General features: G+C 43.2%; 1 protein-coding gene across 1 annotated transcript in view; it reads right to left on the minus strand.

The window, feature by feature from the left end:
* Positions 1-20,322, minus strand: part of Egf (epidermal growth factor) — an 83,196-nt gene that overhangs the window by 52,236 nt on the left and 10,638 nt on the right. The window contains exons 2-5 of the mRNA XM_052730495.1: positions 12,819-13,018; positions 10,348-10,529; positions 9,766-9,993; positions 9,107-9,309 (exon numbers count right to left, since the gene is read on the minus strand). Coding sequence (XP_052586455.1) covers positions 9,107-9,309; positions 9,766-9,993; positions 10,348-10,529; positions 12,819-13,018 — 813 coding nt within the window. The remainder of the gene's footprint in view (positions 1-9,106; positions 9,310-9,765; positions 9,994-10,347; positions 10,530-12,818; positions 13,019-20,322) is intronic.

Here is a 20,322-nt window from a genome sequence, read left to right on the forward strand (position 1 = left end):
CCTGCTGGGGAAACTGAACTTAGGGGATTTGTCACTCTCCTGATTGCTCAGGTCAAACGATTGGTGATGTGGAACATCATTATGGTTGGTCTGTCCAGGACCTGGTGCAGGATCTCACTCAGTTCGAGCCAGTCACCTTCCATTCATTTTTATTTAGCATCAGTGAGAAGCATAGAAAAAGAGACCCAGGAATCTACATATTACAGAATCCAAAGTGATTCTGATGCCAGAGTATTCAAAGCACACTTTTAGAAACTGTCACCTACTGCATTTTGTGTTATTGGCAGGTGATTAACTACTTTCAGCTAATCTGTCCACCCTACTACCATCCCCCAGCCCCGACGGGATTTTTCTGTGTAGCCCTGGCAGTCCTGGAACTCTATCTGCAGACCAGGCTGGCCTTGAACTCAGAGAAATCTGCCTTATTTTCTTAAATATTTCTGATTTATTTTTTCAAATGTCTTGACAGAATCAAATGCACAATCTTGCCCACTAGCAATACAAATTCAACACTGTCTACTGGGTATGTTGAGTTGCATTGGATAGTCTTTTAGAGATTAATTCTAAAATTGTGTTTATTTTCTGTAGTTTTATGCCAGTTATGCACATATATTGTTCATATTTCTGTGCTTCACTTATACTGTCAAGAATTTAAGCAGTATTAGGGGCTAGGGATGTAGTTCGATTGGTGGTGTGCTTGCCAAACATGGACGAAGCCCTGGGTTTGATTTGCAGCCCAGAATAAACCAGGTAGAGTGATGCACACCTGTAACCCCAGTGCTCAGGTGGAGGCGTGAGGAGCTGAAGGTGAAGGTCATCCTCAACTACATAGCAAGTTCAAAGCCAGTCTGGTCTACAAGTCCTTGTTAAAAGGAATGAGGAGGAAGAGGAGAGAATTAAGTGTTAAAGCAAAGTGAAAAATAAAATATCTCAAATAATGAAAGTGAATGAGTAAAATTAGAAATGTATAGTTACTGGAAACAAGATGCAGTCATTTCAGTTTTGAAAAATTAAAGCATAAAGCATGTTTAACTTTTGTAACTTTGCAAGTGATCAGCAACAACATCCCAGAAGCGTCTGTATCAGACTTATGACACCAAAATGCCACCACCCCCCTAAGCTGGAATAAAGAAGATTATGCTTCCTATAAATACCCCTTATAACCACCTTTCCTAGTCTGGAGTGGTCGATAATTATAGGATTAAGAACCATGAACAACCAAGTTCTGTTTCTCTCTTTTACAGCAAATCACTTTATCTTTTTGACCTTTGTGTCCTAACCCATGAAATAGAAGTGTTGAAATAGATACTCTCTGAAACCCCCCTCTCTCTTTATTTTAAATTTTTTTTTTCAGTGCTAAAGATCAGAACCGAACAGGCTTGTGTTCTGTAGTCCAGCCTGACTTCAAATGTTCAGTCCTCCCACTCAGTCTCCCAAGTACTAGGATGATAGGTATGAACCACGACACCCAGCTCTTCCTCCTTTTAGAAAAAGTTATATGATTCTAAACAGAATCAATTGTTTATAGTAATTCCGCTAATTTATACAGTAAAGACCTCGAACCTGATGACTCCTCAATCCACGGTAATAGAAAAATTAAACTGAGTGATGAGGAAAACATTGCCATCTAGGATGGAGGTGGTATGCTGAAGTTTACTCTAGATCCACTATTGTCTATCTCATTTTTTGTTTCCATCCATCATTCATCTGGACCATCACCACCATCATTAGAGTTACGTATACATATCTTAGTTCCATGTTTCTAATCGATAAACATCTGGGAGCAAGTCATCGATTCTATGTGTCCAGCAGGTGGTCATGGCATCTGCAACCCTGTTTGGTTTGTCCTTGAATTCCCAGTCAGCCTTAGAGATAGAACCAAGACTCTGATGGACTGCTCTACTCTGCCTGTACTGCTGGCTTCAGACGATATTCAGAGTTAACATATGCTGCTCCCCAGTGTTCAGCACAGGTGGAAAATGACCACTGTCCTGTCGTGCCGATGGCACGGCCCGAATTCAGACGCTAAACGTTTGAAAGGTCATTTTAGGAAGTTGCTAAACACAGGATCGAGAGTTACATTTTTGTTTCATCTTCTTACTCTGCTGTTCTTTAGCTTTGAAATAGGCCAAAGCTGACACTCAAAATGCTGCTGCTGTCCTCAGATAGCAGAGCCCAGCAGAGGATGTAACCACCGTTGATGTCAGTTAAAGCTCCTAACGGTGGAGTTGACGTCCACAACCCACCGTGCCTTCAGTAGCTACCCAGTCAGGCCATCGTGAGCTGTCGTGCAGCCCAGGAAGTCACAGTTGTCCCTGACCCAGTTCTAAAGCTGTGCACGTGGGATTCCCCGGCCTTCTCCCTCCCACATCCTTCACATTTTCCCCTGTTTTAATTCTGTGTAACATTCACCCCATCAACAAATCTAGTCTTTTTCACTCAAGCCATTTACCCTAATGATTCTGATAACTAAATAGTTGGCTTTCCCCAAATATTTAGCACATATTAGTAAAAATTAGACTACCATTTTATAAAGTAAATTATGAAACTTAATTTTGAGAACAAACCCTTGGAATATTTACAACAAATGTTATTTTCCATTTTACAGATTAAAAATTAAAATTTTGTCAAGGATCAACCGAGGGTAGAACTGACTCAGCCTCAGGCCTTCTGAATGCAGACTACACTTTTCTTTTTTGGTTTTTCAAGACAGGGTTTCTCTGTGTAACAGCCTTGGCTGTCCTGGAGCTGGCTCTGTAGACCAAAATGGCCTCGAACTCACAGAGATCTCCCTGTCTCTGCCTCCTGAGCACTAGGATTAAAGGTGTATGCCACGACTGCCCAGCGAGACTACACTTTTTATCATGTATATATGGTGTGTGTGTGTGTGTATACATACATACTTAAAATGTTACAGTGTGTGTAAATCTCTGTAAAGCCTATGATTACGTTTTTGATTCACTTGTTTATTACCCTTCTTATTGATATTGATGTCTTCTCATAAATATTTGCCTGAACTTCCTCAAAGATTTCCCAAGGTATTTAGTATGGTTTTTTTTTTTTGGGGGGGTGGTGGTGGCAGGGGTGGGGGAAGTCCTCTGTGAATAGACACACAAAGAAAGAAATACAAAAATTGCCATTTTGTGCTACTGGAATTTTAAACGATGGTTAGTTGGTTTTTTCCCCCCTCACCTGAACAGGATCTGGCTGCTTGCTATTTTTACCCTTCTGAATTCCTTAACAATTAGAATGTCAATCATCCAATGACTTTGAAGCAGTTGAAAAATAAGTGCTTTGGGGCCGGGATGAAGCCAATGGACACGCATTTACCCAGCAGGCACTAGTTCCTGCGTTCAATCCCCAGTATTGGGGGGAAAGCCTAGCATTTTATTTCTATAATGCCCCCCTTCCTTATTTTATTCTGACAAGCCTGATCACCCCACAGGATGAAGCTGGGGAATACAAGGTGTGCATGACTCCACTCCCTCTGCCACCACCCCCATTTTGCCCGTGTCCCCAGTGGCACAGCCTCAGCCTTGCATTCCAGACCTCCAGTGTCAACATCACCCCAGAGAGAGGAGCCTGGTACTCCTGTTTCCCATGCAGACAAGTCTCAGATGAGCTCCTCTGCCCTGTGAGTATCAAGAGGATAACATCAACCAATAGAAACACACCTCGGGGGCTGGAGAGATGGCTCAGCAGCTAAGAGCACTGGCTGCTCTTCCAGAGGATCCAGGTTCAATTCCCAGCACCCACCTGGCAGCTCACAACTGGCTGTAACTCTACCCAGTTCCAGGGGAATCTCACACCCTTACACAGACATACATGCAGGCAAAATACCAATGCACATAAAGTATTTTTTTTAAAAGAAAGGAAACATGCAAACATTCTCTTTTTTTTTAAATGTAAGTCTATAAATATGCTTTGGGAAAAGTCAGTTTTGGGTGATACTGGGAAATTAACTTTTTTTTTTTTTTTGGTTTTTCGAGACAGGGTTTCTCTGTGTAGCTTTGCGCCTTTCCTGGAACTCACTTGGTAGTCCAGGCTGGCCTCGAACTCACAGAAATCCGCCTGGCTCTGCCTCCCGAGTGCTGGGATTAAAGGCGTGCGCCACCACCGCCCGGCTGAAATTAACTTTTTATTCTGAAAACATGTATGTTAAGGGATAGGATCTAGCTTTGAGTTTACCTTTCCTATAGTAGCTCCTCAGAGCCATCATACATTTGCTATGGAAAGATTCCTTTCTGTATAAGAATTCTATATTCTATAGCTGATAGGTGGTAAGCAGTGTTGGAGGGAGAATGGTTTCACTCGGAACGCTTAATTTAAAAGAAAATGGCTCTAGGGAAATAGGCACTAATGAACAGCTTCTAAAGCCATCGTGCAAACAGCTGAAGGGAAATTTTACAGATGATTGGCAAGCTGGCAACTTCCGACCTGCTGGTTAGCCAGAAAGAGAATGGAGCTGGCTCCTGTATGTCCATAAACTGGTACAACAGGAAACATGCAATGCCACCAGCAGACTTAGTCGTAAAGTATCTTGGAAACAATTTTGACTCTTATCAAGCTTCTGGGACTAAAGTGCCAATTCTGGGAACAACCAGGTGGGCAGAGTTCACAGGTCAGTTATTTCCTTTGAGACTGGAGCAAAGACATCCAGGTAGAACTGCTCAGAAGGCAGATGTGAAGGCCTTGGTGAAGGCGTTCTGCAGCCGCGCACATTAATCTGCTGTTCGTGTGGCAGAACCCGGGCCTTGCAGGATGCACAGAGCAAGTGAGTGAGGCCAGAGGAGAAACCTCAGAAACTCTCCAGGAGATGGCCAGGTCATCAGAAGCGGTGGCTTTCCTCCTCCCACCTGGGGTGAGAAGGCAGCCGCGTGAAGCTCCAGTAACTAATGGCCTGTCTTGGCACAGAAGGAAAGACGCTAAGGATGCGGATACACCAGCACATCCCTCTTCACTGAAGAGCTTTAAGGCTTTGCTTCCCTGAATGGCATCTCTAATGGCATCTGTGCCAGGGTCAGACAGGTCTTCACAGGCTTGCTCCCTTTGGAATATGATGTCTAAGTCCCAAGTGTTTTAAATCAACCTTCCCTGAAGCTTTCCTCTGCAAAACAGCTTAGCAACTTAGCACTCTTTTCGTTTTGTTTGTTTGCTTGCTGTGTTTTGTTTGTTTGTTTGTCTGGAGCTCAAAATTGGGTCTACCCTAGAAAGAATAGATTTGAGTCATGGACTGCTATATAAGAAATTAAATGGGAACATGCCACAGGCTAAGTGGTCCTTAGAGAGAAGCAGTGTATCTAACCATGTGTGACTCCCCACTTGAGAAAAATCAGCCTGCTCAAACAACTTGTTGAATGTAGCATCTCAAAGTCATTTAGCCTCGGATGGTTCTCTCCAGAGCACATACGCAAAGAGCCCGTTAGATTCCAAAGAACTAGAATTTTATAGTGCATCCTTGATAAGCAACGACTTAGCCATTTTCTAAGAAGAAATAAGTTCATAGGTTCTCTAATTTGCATCAAGTACTTGTGTATTTGGGTTTCATACAAAGATGATGCCAGGTAGGTTACAGGCATTTTCTCAAGTATCTCATTGAAGCAGCTTCACTACTAATGTCTGTCTCCTCAACCATGGTGACGCTGAGCGACTCCTAGAGGAACTCTAATTTTAGGCAAACCTGAAGAAGGAACCCAGCAGTCTCAGGAGAAATGTGTCTTTACAGTTGAAAGGTATCTGGCACATTGAGGACCCTGGTGAAAGTTACATGGTTATCTGTAACCCTAGGAGAAACAATGACATATTTCATATATTTCATCTAATGTATAAAATCAAAACGGCTCTGGTCCCTCCAAGTCCCAAGTGAAGAATCCCTGCTCTCAGATGCATTAAAAACAATTTAAACCTAGTTAATGCTGGCCAGTGTAGCAATGCTCTTGAAATCTAAAGGTGCCTTGCTCATGGAGTAGGCACGAACATCACACTTAGGTCAATGACTAAAACCATTTCCCAGTGCCAGCTGCATCCCAGATACCAGGCTTTTCTGGTTTCGCACTGGCTTTGCCTTGCCAACCAAGTGCTATTTGTCATCATGTGTTTTGAGGCTGCTCTTCAGTAAATCCTAGATTTTCTTCTAAAATTGATACTTTCAATGATCGTACTTGAATCCCCATCAAAGGAGCTTGGCCAATAGTGAGGGATTCTAGAGGGAGACTATGTTTATGGAAAAGAGAACACAATCTGGTCAGGAGCACCCTCCCCCCAAACCCATACCTCACAAGCTAAGAACTAAGAAAAGTCCTGTAGTCACTAACTAGCCACGTAGTCACAAAATGTCACTCTGTGTCTTCGATTTATGAGCCATGAAATAATTATTCCATCTGTCCCGTCTCACAGTGCTGCTTGATGGACTAGTACGATAACATACATGAAAGCACTCCGGAAACTGCAAGCCTACGTGTGAACATGGAGGAAGGTGGTGGTGGTGGCCAGCCGCCACAGCTCTTATAAATAAGAACAGCTGACTGAAATAACGAAGACTGAGGAGCGGCTCCTCCCAGCAGCTAGTCTGCCTTCACTGGTCATCAGCAGCGCTCGGTGAGTCGGAGCTGAAGGCCGTGAGTCAGGTTTCCCATGGGAACTAGCTGGCCATCTGGGATTCACAGCCTTCACGTGGGGACTATTTTCAGCTTCTGTTTTATGGAGTCGCTGCCAGATTGTTGCAATTTAACACACTACCACAGCTCACAGGGGATTCCTTTCTGCTACCTCTGCTCTCTAAATTCAAGTGAGTCGTTAAAAGTCAGAATACTTCACCTAGTGGTGAAATATTTTATTCTTCATAGTTCATCCCTTCTTGCATCGGAAGTCCTGCTGTTATAGAAGTTTAATGGCAGTTTTTAGTTCAGTTTTAAAGCCAAACAAAAAAGGTTCTCACTAGTAGTTACCTGTGTGTTTAACAAATAACGAGGTGAGTGCCCCTTGATTCCAGGCTCCCTTCCACAAGCCACGCCACCTTTAAGAGCCCCACGCAAAACATGAAGACACCCACAGACCACGTGCAGCACAGGCCTAGAGTCCCTGACACTTCAACACCATCGACAAACCCTAGTGGCCTCCCACAGGAGGGATGCAGTGCATCTGCCATGCAGTGCCTCATAAGTCTGTGTGGGAATAAAACTCCGTGTATTTGGAAACTTCCTTAAAATGTTTACTTAAGGATGAAAGTGGAAGAGGACTCCTTTGGAATGGTGGGAGTAGGAGGGAGCAGGAGGGGGAGGGGCACCAGAGAGGGCAGTGGAGGGGAGTATGATCAAAGTTCCTGTTTGAAGATGTCATAATGAAGCACGTTCATTTGTGCTAATAAATATAAGAAACAAAGCTTTTACTTGAATACGAGATGCCAGTGTATTATCTTTTATGTTGCAGATTCCACATTGAGCAGTCCAATAATTACTAACACACACACACACACACACACACACACACACACTTTGAAAAACCAAACCCTAGTAATTATATGCTAACATGTTCAAGTAGAGATTACACTTAGAAGCAGAAATTTGAGTGACTTGATTTTGTCAGTTTTTCATTCATTCGGCTACATTATTTAAAATTTATGACTATCCATAGCATTTACGGTGGTCAAAAATACACAGCAATGAGACAGGTATGATTTGGCTATAAGTACCTGCATGCCGCACAGAAATGAGTGGGAGAGAAAAAGGAAAAGAAAGTAAGCGAATGTATAACTACACCTTATAATAAATCCAATGAGGGGGGAAATAATGCAGGAGATGAAGGCACAGTCAGGTGGTAGTCTGGGTGCATGGCACTCATGCTCAGAGTAGGACTGGAGGAGCTAAAGCCTAAAGACCTGCGGACCCACCAGCTGTCGGAGGACCTGAAGGAAGGCTTTCCTTAGCCGTTGATGGACACTAGAGCAAGCTGGTTAAATATTGCAGCGTCTGATCCACAGTGAGTTTCAACCTGAATTCCAAGGATAGTCTTAAGGATTCTAAGCCCAGGAGTGAACGGATCAGATCTGTTATTTACAGGCATAAAGAGGGAAACACATCAGGTAGTGACCAACCACTATCACAGGCCAGGCAGGGCAGATGGACTGTTGATGAACGTGGAACAGAGGAAGAGGACTGCACATTTGAGATGTGCTTAGGAGTTAGAATGGAAGGAATTAGGTGGAAGAAATTGAGACCACCAGACTACCACCCCCCCTCCCCCCAAATATTAAGACAGTTGGGCTGAAGGCATTAAGCCTCTGCAGGCCCAGGCAAACTCTCTGCCCCTGCCCCTTCTCTTAGCCTAAGGCTCACAGAGGTATCCCACGAGGAGAACAAGGATAAAATCACTGAGGTCAGCTTCACTCTCCTTGCCTGGAGACAGTCCCAGAGAGCTGGATACTACCAGCTCCAACGGGTCTCTATCTGCCATTGCATTTCCTACCCCCAGAGGCCACTACTGGGGACTCAAAGTACTTTTTCTGTCTTGTCACTTCTCTGAAGATTTACTGTTCTTCCCTGAAGATGTTCTCTAAGTGGCCATGTGCTCAGATAGGCTTTTTTTTTTTTGATCAGCCAATCAAATAGCATGCCCACACCCCTGCTTCCCCCTCAGTACACCCTTCGTTGAACTCATTACAAGGTGTAATTATGCACTGACTTGCTTTCTTCTTTATCCTGTCTCCCCTCTATGAATAAATAACATGCAAGTACTTCAAGTCAGCCCATTTGATTTTGTTTTATTGTTCAGGTTTTTAACTACCATGCATTCGATGGTTATTTATAAATAAGTAAACCAGAAAGCCAAGTAAACGGACAACTGACTAAATTGTTCTAGTCACCTCCCGTGTTTAATTGCTTTAGGAACCCGGTATGTCTCTTTCATATATGAAAAGGAATACTAATAAATGTCTATGTGCTTTCCTCTTTTTAATCTGCCTTTTGTTTCAGAACTATGTTTGAACGAAGAACTGATGATGGCTGAATAAAAATGTATCCCCCTACACACCGTAATTCCTACGCGTCTAGCTTGAGCCAGTAGATGAGTGAATACTTGCCAGGTTCTTCTGAGGGAACTAGCGACTCACCGGAGTCCTGAGCACTGTCCTTTGCCCTGGGCTGTACACGGGGGTGCACTATTTTCAGTTCTCCAGGGGGCACAGAGGATGGGTTGAGGTTAATTCTAACCATGTCCTTCCCGGTGTGTTTGTTGGCTATCCAAATTGCCTTCTTTTTCAGTGTTGAATAGAAGATACGGTCACCGAAAAGGGCCATTGTAAACAAACTGTGCCTAAAAACACCCAGAAAAAAAAGGGGGGAGGTGTTAATGACTGAACAAGCATTACCAGAACTTTTAAAGCTGAATCCCCCACTTGGAAATATTTTCTTTGTTTCTTTGAATTTTGGTCATCTCTCTTTTCTTAGTTTGGTTTAGACAAACATATTAGGTTTAAAATTTGGGTTTACATCATCCTACTTGGATACAATTTCTAGCTCCACCTCCTTTCTTGTTCTCCTGACGCACCCAAGTGTGCTGGAAATGGAGAAGAAACCAGGAGTAAGGTGTGAGCAGCATGCTGGTTGTGACATCTTCACCCCAGGCTAAGTTTTGATTCTTCCACAAACTAGCTCCAGAGCGAGTCTGTGTGTACTCTAGTATACCCCTTTAGTTGACAAGAATAACATTAATTTATCACACCAGCTTCAAATGGCAACTGTTTTGCTGCATATCAAAAACAAAACCTACTGTGTTTGATGTTTGAGAAGATGGACGGAGCCACCATCATAATCACAGGAACAAATGAAAGCATGTCTTCCTTCTCCGCTGTCCTGGACCCAGAAGAGCCGCTTGTCAAGTACATCCAGAGTCAACGCTGTTATCCTCTCCAGTGTCGCCAGTAGCGTTCTCACGTCCACCCCACTGAGACCTGCTCTGTGAAGGCTGCCGGCCACCTCTGAGGACCAAAATAGCAACCTGGGAATGAACACATCACACACAGTCGTAACTGAGTGAACAGTCACTAAAATGGAGGCTCCTGCCTCCTCCGGTGCCTGCCCAGGGACACTCTGCCTATTTTGAATGAGAATGCCATGTGATTTCAAGTGTGAAAGAAAGCTAAGCTTTTATAGCAGAACATGGGGCAGGGAGGAGTGTCTTCAGAGTCCCAACCTGGCCACTTGTTCTGGAGAAAAACAGCACCTATGTGTTGTCAAAAAGCACTCGAGTCTCACCCGGAAGTCCTTTCACCTTTCAGATATTATGATTTAGGAATGTTGGCGAGATTTGAAGCTCATTTCAATTTCCTTTAAAAAAACAAACAGATTGTACCTCTCCATTGGATCCACCGCTACATTTGCTGGCTGTTTTAAGGAACTTAGAAGAACGTGGGAACGGTTGCCTTTCATATCTGTCACGGTGATGATTCCTTCCTGTTGATCTGCCCAGAGAACCTCTTCATCTACCCAGTTTATGGCCATCCCGGAAACATTCTTCTCTACATGGCACACTGTCTGCAAAACCAAATTAAAATATTTATAAAATATTTACAATTGACAACAAAATTGCTTTGTTGTCACACATATCAAGTCTGTTGTTTTAGTATTTGCCATTTTGATTCATTCCTCACATCTTTTGAATGATAAAATAGTCACAGAGTTTGTTTTGATTCAGCAATGGTACACCCCTCCTTGTGAAAGGGCATTTGTATCGTAGCTTTGGGATAAAAAAAATATCCTATATACTATTGAAATTAGAAGATCAGCCACAATATATTAATAACTTCACAGATTTTCTTTTTCATGCTTAAAGGCAGTTTATTCAATTCTGCGTGGTAATGGGATCCTACCCTGAATTCAAGTTTAGGTCTTTCGAAACTCTGGTAAGATTCCATTGGGATTTGAGCAGAGTCATGGAGTGGATTCCCCACCCTCTTTGGAAACAGGATCTCATGTAGCCCAGGCTGGCCTGGAACTGTTTATGTACTTGAGAATGACCTTGAACTGCAGATCATTCTGCCTCTGTTTCTTGAGTGCTGGCATTACGGGCCTGTACCACCTCACCTGGTTTATGCACCTCTGGGGATCAAACTCAGGGTTTCCTGTGTGCCAGGCAAACGCCCTAGCAACTGAGCTACAGCCACAGTCTCTAAAAGCAGTTTTGTTATGGAACCCTAATTTCTTTTGCCCCACTCTTCTTCCGTCAGAGCCCTTTCTTCTTGCAGATCTCAATGAGACCCAGAGAAGCAGGATTTCTCTTTGGGCTGTCCCTTGCATTTTCTTGAAAGAACCAAACAAAAGAATCCACATCTGTGAGTCCAGCCTGGGTCAGTCAACTAGTCCTCTTGGGGCTTGGAAGGCTCCAGGTCGGAGGAAGCCTTGGCTTTTACCTCCACAGGTTCCTGTGGTATCATAACTACCACTGCCGTTCCGACATCCTGCAGGACGTGGCTGAGCTTGAGGCTCGGTAGAGACGGCACCGTCTCAGAGCTGCTCTAGATCTCCAGCAGGGAGCTGTACTAGATCTCAGAACCGTCCAGCCAAGCCCCTTAACAACTGCTGCCTTCTCACGTTAGTTCTCCCGTTTAAATTACTTTCACATACAGCGTGTGCTGCTCCCTCTGTATTATTTGAAATACAGGGGCGGGGGTGTGCTGAGCTCTTAGGCATCAGGCCAATCCTTTCCTAAGGATTTGACATAACTTCACAACTGCTTAGACTTTTTTCCTAGTTTGGTGACAAGGAGCCTCCGAATTTGAAGATTTCCACGCTGCTCTAGCAGATGGCTGGAGAATACGGAACAGTCAAACTTGTTAAAGTGAGGCTAGCCAGTATTAGAAATGTACTAAAACAGATTTGCACCTAATTGAGGCTATTAGGAATAATTGGAAGGAGAGAGGTTTGGTTTGGAAGAAAAAAGAAAAAAAATGCAAACAATGAGCTCTTTGTCTTGGGAATAAACGCTTGAGGTTCCGCTAATCACCTGCTCTGGGTAATCCATCTCCAGCGCACATTCCTCCTGGGACTCACCGCCGGGTTCTACCAGTTGAAGAAAAAGATTAAGGGTCTTTTGTATGTACTTGAAATACAACACTTTTTATCTGTCCTTGGCTTCATTTTTTTCCCCAGAGTACAAATACTTTGAGAATACAAAGGCAATTTTTTTTTCTTCCTAAATGTCAGGCAATTTTTTTCCCCATGTGAGAAAAAATGCATGTCTATAAAACAGAGTTTCTTGACCTCAGCACTACTGACAGGTGAAGTTGGACAGTGCTTCACTATGGGACTGTCCACAGAGTGCAGGATGCTGGGCGTCAGCCTTGCCCTGTGCCCACCAGATGCCTGTAGCAGCTTTACCCTCCTATCTTACCCACATGTGACAACCAGAGGGACGAAACTGTCCAGTATTCACAGAGGGACGAAACTGTCCAAGGTACAGAATCAACATGCAAATGATGTCTTCGTGATGACTGACTTAACAAAATCAGATGTTTTCAAATTTACATTTATTTCCTCATGTTCTTCTTCTAGAGGCTCACAAATATTAATTTGTAAGTTTAATCAATAGTAGAGAACCACAGAGGCAGATTAAATGCCTGGATTTATTGCACACACATTTGAACCTTAACGTATTTTCATTTTTCTTCCCATCCAAGTTCTAAGTACTATTTAGCTCATGAGATCAGGCCTATTCAGAGTGGTATGACCTTAGACAAATTACCTACACATTAAAAATCCAATATGTCATAATTGTCAGCTTTTGTAGAAATTCTTCACATACCATGGATGATAAAGGTACTTTACCTCTTGTCTTGACCCATTAAGAAAAACTCTTTGCAAAAGTTGTCTTTCTAAATCCACCCAATAGAGTCTCTCCTCCTTGTAATGGAAATCCAAGATCACCGAGGTGCCAGCATCCACCACCAACTGCTGGTGATTTGTTCCTTCTGGGTCAATCCGGGAGATACTGTTTCCATGTGAGAAAATTAGGAAGGGTGCAGGACCTAAGGGGAAGAAAGAACTCAACTTGTATATTCTTGGTGATATTTAATCTGATCCATATAAATACTTCCCATGACAATTAATATATGCAGAATGAACTTAAATTTCTAGTCTTTCATTTTAAATAAAAACTTTTATATAGAATAAGGGGTTCCTGTAGATTTCTACAAACTATCTTCTTTATAAGTGGATTATAAGAAATGTACAGGGCTGGAGAGATGGCTCAGAGGTTAAGAGCACTGGCTGCTCTTCCAGAGGTCCTGAGTTCAATTCCCAGCAACCACATGGTGGCTCACAACTATCTATGATGAGATTTGATGCCCTCTTCTAGGGTGTAGGCATACATACCAGAACACTGTATACATAATAAATAAATGAACAAATCTTTAAAAAAAATGTACATTGCCAAATTATGAAAAAATGAATTATTTAAAGAGAAATACAGATTCTACTAGTGTACACGTAATATGCATGAAAAAGAAACAAAGTAAGGTTTTCTATCACAGAAGGTCTGTATGAATGTTGAATTTAGTTGTGTATACTGGGAATAAAATGATTGTATTAGTCACTCTGTGTTGCTGTGACCAAAATGTCGGATAGGTTTGCTTTGGATCCCACTTGCAGAGCACTGGGAACCATTGTACTGGGGAGCTCAGGCTAGTGCATCTCAGCTCGTGGGTGGCAGCGAGAGTGTGTGGAGAAGGATGTTCATTCACATCACAGTGGACCAGAAGGCGTGACAGGAACAAGGGACTGACTCTAACCCTGGTTCCCTACTTCGGCCAGCCAGTCATTCCTCCTCAACGTTCCACAGTCCCCCACAGACTACAGCACTTGAGGACCAACCGCTCAAAGCAGGAGCCGACAGGGAACATTTCAGATTCAAGCCATGACAACTACAAACACTGGTGTATCTTTTTCTTCTAGCGTCACCTTGTGGCCAGGGCCCTCAAGTAATGAATGACTCAGAATATGGGGGAGTCCTAAGTGGAAGTAGAAAAATTGGAATGCTGGCTTCCACATGTCAGGAAACATTGTGACCGTCAGGAAGAGTTGGAGCAACGTGAGCATTCAGGACAAGTGAGGGAAAACTCTCTGAGGTAACTGGCTTCTTCTTCCCAAAAGACTCTGTGAGGAGAAGCAGCAAGCAGACAGGCACAGGGGTACGTATCCAGGCAGGACTAACATGGGAAAGAGGAAGACCCAGGGACCCTATAAAATACCCAAGCCAACATCCATTTAAGGACTTCCAGCCTTGGGCTTCTCCCGTCCTGAGTGTCTAAAGCTGTTGTGCGCCCTTTCTCGGGGTCTTCTGTCTTTTTCTGTCATTCAGTTCTTTGTTCATGCCAAGGAACAAACTCAACATTCCCCAGACAACTGCTGGCATCCCATTACAGACAGGCTACATGATCCATAAAATACATGATGGCAAGTTAAACTTGAATTACATATACAAATTGAAATTCTTTAATCTAAAATTCTGACATTTCAAATGCTCCAAAAATCACAGACTCTGATGATCATCAGCATGACATCACAAGTGGAAAATTCAATACCTGATCACATAGGTAGATTAAAAATTTTATATAAAGTCATCTTCAGGCTACATGTATAAGTGAGGTCTCCCTTTAGACTTGGATGCTATTCCCAATATACCTCTATGTATGGGCAAATATTTCAAAAATCCAAAATAATCTAAAACATTTCTGGCCCCAAGTCACTTTTGAGTATAAGACCAATCTAAATGTTACACATACTCTCAAAAGTTATTCTCGATTTATCTGGAATTACTTTCAGTGGGATGATATAGATATATAGGATATAGATATGATAGGATAAAGGGGTAGATTAATGAACCTACTTTTAAAGAGCAACAACTTGTTCAAAATATTTTACATTGGTATAGATTTTAGTTTATGTTTAAAATGTTTTACATTGGTATAGATTTTAGTTTATTGATACAAACTTAAAATTGATTTTGTTATACTGTGTGTATATTTCTACTCTTGTTTAAGGTGTTATGTTTGTATAGCTCTTTTAAAATTGTAATGGATAATTAAAAAATAGATTAATAATTAGTCATCTATGATAATCATATTTGTAGGCATGTTAGTTAAGTCTTCTAGGTATACATAGATATATTTCAGATAGATAGGTAGTCTTCAAACACTTCAAAGACCTACAGAATATGGCATTTAAAATGTTTTAAAAATTTAGACTTTCTGGACAGTGAGACATGTCTGCTCCTGGCAGCACCGATTTACTTCAGAGAGGAGGATGGGCATCGAAGACACTCCATATGGAGTTTATCTTCACCTTGACAAAAATAGCCATTTGAGCAAGAAACTGTTCTTGCCTGGACTGCTTGATCAACTGGACATACAGGACCCATAGGAAGGTGACCACTGAACTTTGCTTGACAAAATGGTCCTTCAGGTTCGTGCTTTGCAGAGGAAACTGTCAGACATTCTACAGGACACAGAGAGAAGTAACTGAGAGACGCTAGGCCTGTGGGCTGAAGACAGATGCCCCAACTTTACAAGAGAACTTTGAATGACTGTCCAGGGTGTCAGCTGTCTCTGTCTACCTTGCAAGACTCCCGAAAGTCGCTTGCATCCTTCTCCCATTTCTCAGGTAGTATTATATCCTTCTGAGGTCTTTGATGTGGTTAAAGACTAGATACTTACAATTTTCCGTAGTTGTGATAAAAGATAAGTTAGATATAAAACCTTAAACTCACAAATATAAGATAGATAGGATATCTTCTTTAATATTGTAACTGTAATTCTTGCTCGATAATTGTTTTGTTATATGTAATTTTACTATGTTAAAGTTAAAACCTTCCTTTTTAAAAAAGAAGAAAAGGGGAAGTGCTGTGGATATCGCTCTATATAAATAAAACACTGATTGGCCAGTGGCCAGGCAGGAAGTATAGGCGGGACAAGGAGAGAGGAGAATTCTGGGAAGTGGAAGGCTGAGAGGGAGAGACCTGCCAGCCACCACCATGACAAGCAAGATATAAGGTACCGGTAAGCCACGAACTACGTGGCAACTTATAGATTAATAGAAATGGGTTAATTCAAGATAAAAGAAGTAGATAACAAAAAGCCTGCCACGGCCATACAGTTTATAAGTAATACAAGCATCTGAGTGATTATTTTATATGTGGGTTGTGGGACTGCGGGCCTTGGTGGGACCTGGAGAGAAGCTCTCCAGCTACAGTGGGAACCTTGAATTTCTATTTTAAATTAAAAAATTTAAATATATTTACTAAATCTTAGTGGCAGACCTCCCTGGTTTCAGCAGCACCTTGCTCTGTGCTCTGACCCTTGCCTGGAGTCCTTCCCGATTTAGATCATGGCCACCCTGTCACTTTGACTGGCCACCTCTCAGATCTAAATGGGAACCCAGTGCCTTCTTCAGAAACCTCAGCATGAATTACTGGATAAGTTTGTCTTTTATGCTCTGAAGTGAATCAGGGGACAGTCTCATTTCCTGGACTGAAGCTGGTTCCTTAGTCTCTCCTGACCAGAAGGGAACAGGTAGCTACCACCCTGCATTTAGAAAATGGTGGAACTCCAGAGGTGAGGGGACAATCAGAGAATAATTCTAACCTTCTTGAGACCTTTATTGTTGGCCTTGTTTTATTCCATTTGAATATCAAGCCTTCATACTCTAGTGGAATTTAATAAATGATGTCTTTGTTCTAAGGATTAAACATGAAGAAGTATCAGGCTCTAACTCTGGGGTCTGGATTTAAAGCTAGAGAACATTAACTCCATTTCAGTGGATACATCACAAGAGAGATACAGGAGGAATGAAGGAGAATCAGATCAGGAGACTCTGCATTGTTCTCTCTACAGATGTCTAAGAGAATGAACTCAAACCTGTTCCCATATCTTCATGTCAATACCAGCCCTCTGCACAGAGGGGAATGGTCCATGCTTGGTTTTACACTGAAGCTGTGAAAGTCCAGAGACATGGAAAGGGCACTGACTGAGAGACAAGTGACTTTGTGTAATGGTGAATTTTTTGTTGTCATGTTGGGTGGAGGTCTGGCTGAGTCTGTAAACCCATCTCTTGAGAAAGTTAGGTCAGCCTTCTCTGCCTCCCCAATGGATTAGACTCTCAACAGGCAGTTCATGATTAGGAGGTAGTGAGAGTAGAGGGCGGGGCCTGCTTGGTGGAAATGGGACGCTAGGGAGCATCGCTGAGTGTTACGGAGCCCTGGCCTCTTCCTCTGTGGCCATTTATGTTTCCTGCCAGCTGAGAGGTGGAGAACAGCTCCTGCTGTCTGTTCCTGCTGCCGTGATGCTCTGCTTCACAGTGGATCCTGAAACACACAGCAAGCAAGCACGGACTGATAACTCTGAGCCTATGATCCAAATAAATCCTTTCTCCTGAACAGGTATTCCGGACACAGCCACACAAAAGCCTCACTAACATACCTGTCTTCTCATGCTTGCTGGCAAGGCTCTCTGAACATCTCACAGAAATTCCCCTGCTTACGGGATTATTAGAGTAGGAAAAATGAAACCACATATAAGAAAACCTAGCTGCTCTGGAGCCTGAAGCAGGGGAATCACAAGTTCAAGGCCCGCTTGGGAGACAAAGTGAGTTCAGGACCAACCTGAGAACTTGTTTCAGAATAGAGGCCTGGGCTGTGGCTCTATGGTAGAATGCCTGCCTCGCGTGTGTGAGGCCCTTGGTTCAATTCCCAGTACTAAGGGGGAAAATATCTAACTGGGAGACTCTTTACCTCTAGACAGTACCTAGACCTTTCCAACTGTCAGTTCAACCCACCCTCCCTTCCTCCCGCTTCCTCTCTCTCTCCCCTTCCCTCACTCCTGTGTCGGTGTGTACATGCGTGTGCGACTGGCGGACCCAAGTGTGGCAAGTTCATTTTTTTAAACAGACACTGCAGATGACTTTCATATCTTAATGAACTTAGAAAACTTGGATCACTTAGGAGGAAATCGAGTGAGGTTTCCCAAAGCCTCACCACCGCCAGTCCACGGCAGAGCTGAACCCAGAGCAGGCAGACGGTCCTGCTGTCCGCTACTCCTTCTCTGCCATGCTCTGCGTTAGCACAGGTGAGGACACCACTGTCTTCATCACGTGCAGTTGACACTAATTCCATTCCCCTGAAGACTCTGTTCCCTTTCTTCCACCATCAGCCTTGTTTTATTCAAACCCAGGACGGAGTTTTGTGTTTGTAGAGGTGGAATATAATGTTTTAAAACATGCTCCGACTATTTGGAGATTAGGTTTGGTGGAAATGTCATCATTTTCTTCTACACTAGAAACGCAGAGGTCCTTTATGTTTTCTCTCATCTGACAAGGGCTATAGAAACCCAGAGTGGGGACAACATGTGGACAGTGTGGACACTGTACGCCAGTATACTGTGCACTGAGGAACAGCCAAAGCTTCCCCACATCAAAACATACTGGACTTAGTTTGGGTGCAATAGGAGAGTAGTGCATAGAAAAATCAAACCACATTTAAGGAGCGACAACCACCGAGAACCCCTGATTTCTCAACCTTCGAGCTGAGAGAGTAGCTTTAGAGAGGAGTCCAGGAGGCATGGGGCATATTGAAGACTTTCATTAGTGATTGCCACAGAGCAGAGGCTCCCACAGCACAGGTGAGAGACCAAAAGCCAACCGGGATTGAAGTGGGCAACAGACAGAAATCTTCCATCCTCTCTGTGTGTCTGTGGGACTGACCCATGCGTGAGCGAGAGGAAGCCTTGGCAGTTTTCTGCTAGCCTTGGAGGCTTTATAAGTTCAGTGGAGCGAGGAGCCATCTAAACTACCTATCCAGATGAACAAGAAGAGTGGCCAATGTTGCCCCTCGTCATGGGTTTCCTGGGACAAAGAAGGTGAACAGTGAACTAACTTCTGGACTTTCAGGGTTCAGCCACACCATGAGAAAAGAACTTGGTTCCGAATAGTGGGTGGCAGCCAGAAAGTCTGCCACCTCTGGGAGCTGTTAGATCTGGCAACCACCTAACCCCGCAGAGCCGTCATTTGTCACTGCTTCCGGGGGACTGACTTGAAGGAGAGCTTAGCTTGGGTTGTATGGAATGCAGAGCAGTTCTATATTGTGCTGAAATCACAAATGTAAATCTCTTTCTGCAATCATGATACTTTAAAGGGTTCCAAGTGACTTTTTTTGGGGGGGGGGGGACAATCATTGATTTCCTCTTGACTTACTTATTGAGAGCAGAATCAAGGCAGGTTGGATATAGAATCCAGGTGACTCAGAAATAATACAGAAGTGGGGCTGGAGAGATGGCTCAGTTGTTAAGAGCACTGGCTGCTCTTCCAGAGGACCCGGGTTCAATTCCTAGTCCCCACATGGCAGCTCACAACTGTCTGTAACTCCAGTTCCAAGGAATCTGGCATCTTCACACCAATGCACACAAAATAAATTTAAATAAATTTAAAAAAAAAAAAGAAATAATACAGAAGCTGGGAGGTTTGAGCCTGAGCCTTAGCTCTGTAAAGACCTCTCTGGGGTTCAATTTTGCTTCTGAAAATGAGTGGGGGTTACCACCTGAGACCTGAGGCGTGACAAAATATTATCCTCCCAAGCAAGCCACAACTGGTCCCTGCTAACTCCTAACCATGTCCACAGTCAAGGTGTTCAGCTATGCTCTAGGTCCTTGAGGCCATAATCAAGCTAGCAGTTTCTGCAACATTAATCTTCATTTTTAACCTATTTCTCAGTCTTTAATGGGCTATTGCACACGTTAATGTTCCAAGGAGGTGGAGGTAAGTGGCAGGAGAAGAGCATAGAAGCATGTTTGTTATCTTGAGAGTGGCACTTTGCATTATTTCAATTTTTTTAGCACTAATAAGCTGCCATCATGCTATTGTTCAGAAGACACTGGCGTTTGGAGCAGCTGCCTGGCCACAGATTTCAGGGCCGAGACCAAGTTGATTCAAGATACTAAGTCTTTTTCATTACACATGCTAGTTTCTACACATCAGGCCACATTGCTGACCCCAAACTGAACGCATGAGGAACTGTTAGTGTTTAGCATGCTGTAGTTCAGAAGTGTCGAGAACTCACTGCAGGAAATGCTGGTTAAGGAAGGCATATTCTTTGCAAGGCTTCATTCTTTACCTCCATGTTCCAAGAGCTAATTGTAAAGGAGGACCCTTTAAGTAAATTTCTGTAATTTCATCACTTGGAAACTGTCTATTTAATTCTATGATAGATTGCAGCTCACACGGAATGCATTCTTTGCATCCGGGCTCCTTGCTCCTTTCTCTGTTTTGAAAGCTGCAGTGAATTGCC

Source organism: Peromyscus californicus, unplaced genomic scaffold (genome assembly GCF_007827085.1).
Source record: "Peromyscus californicus insignis strain IS unplaced genomic scaffold, ASM782708v3 Scaffold_9__1_contigs__length_137607984, whole genome shotgun sequence".
In the NCBI taxonomy this organism is placed as follows: Eukaryota; Metazoa; Chordata; class Mammalia; order Rodentia; family Cricetidae; genus Peromyscus; species Peromyscus californicus.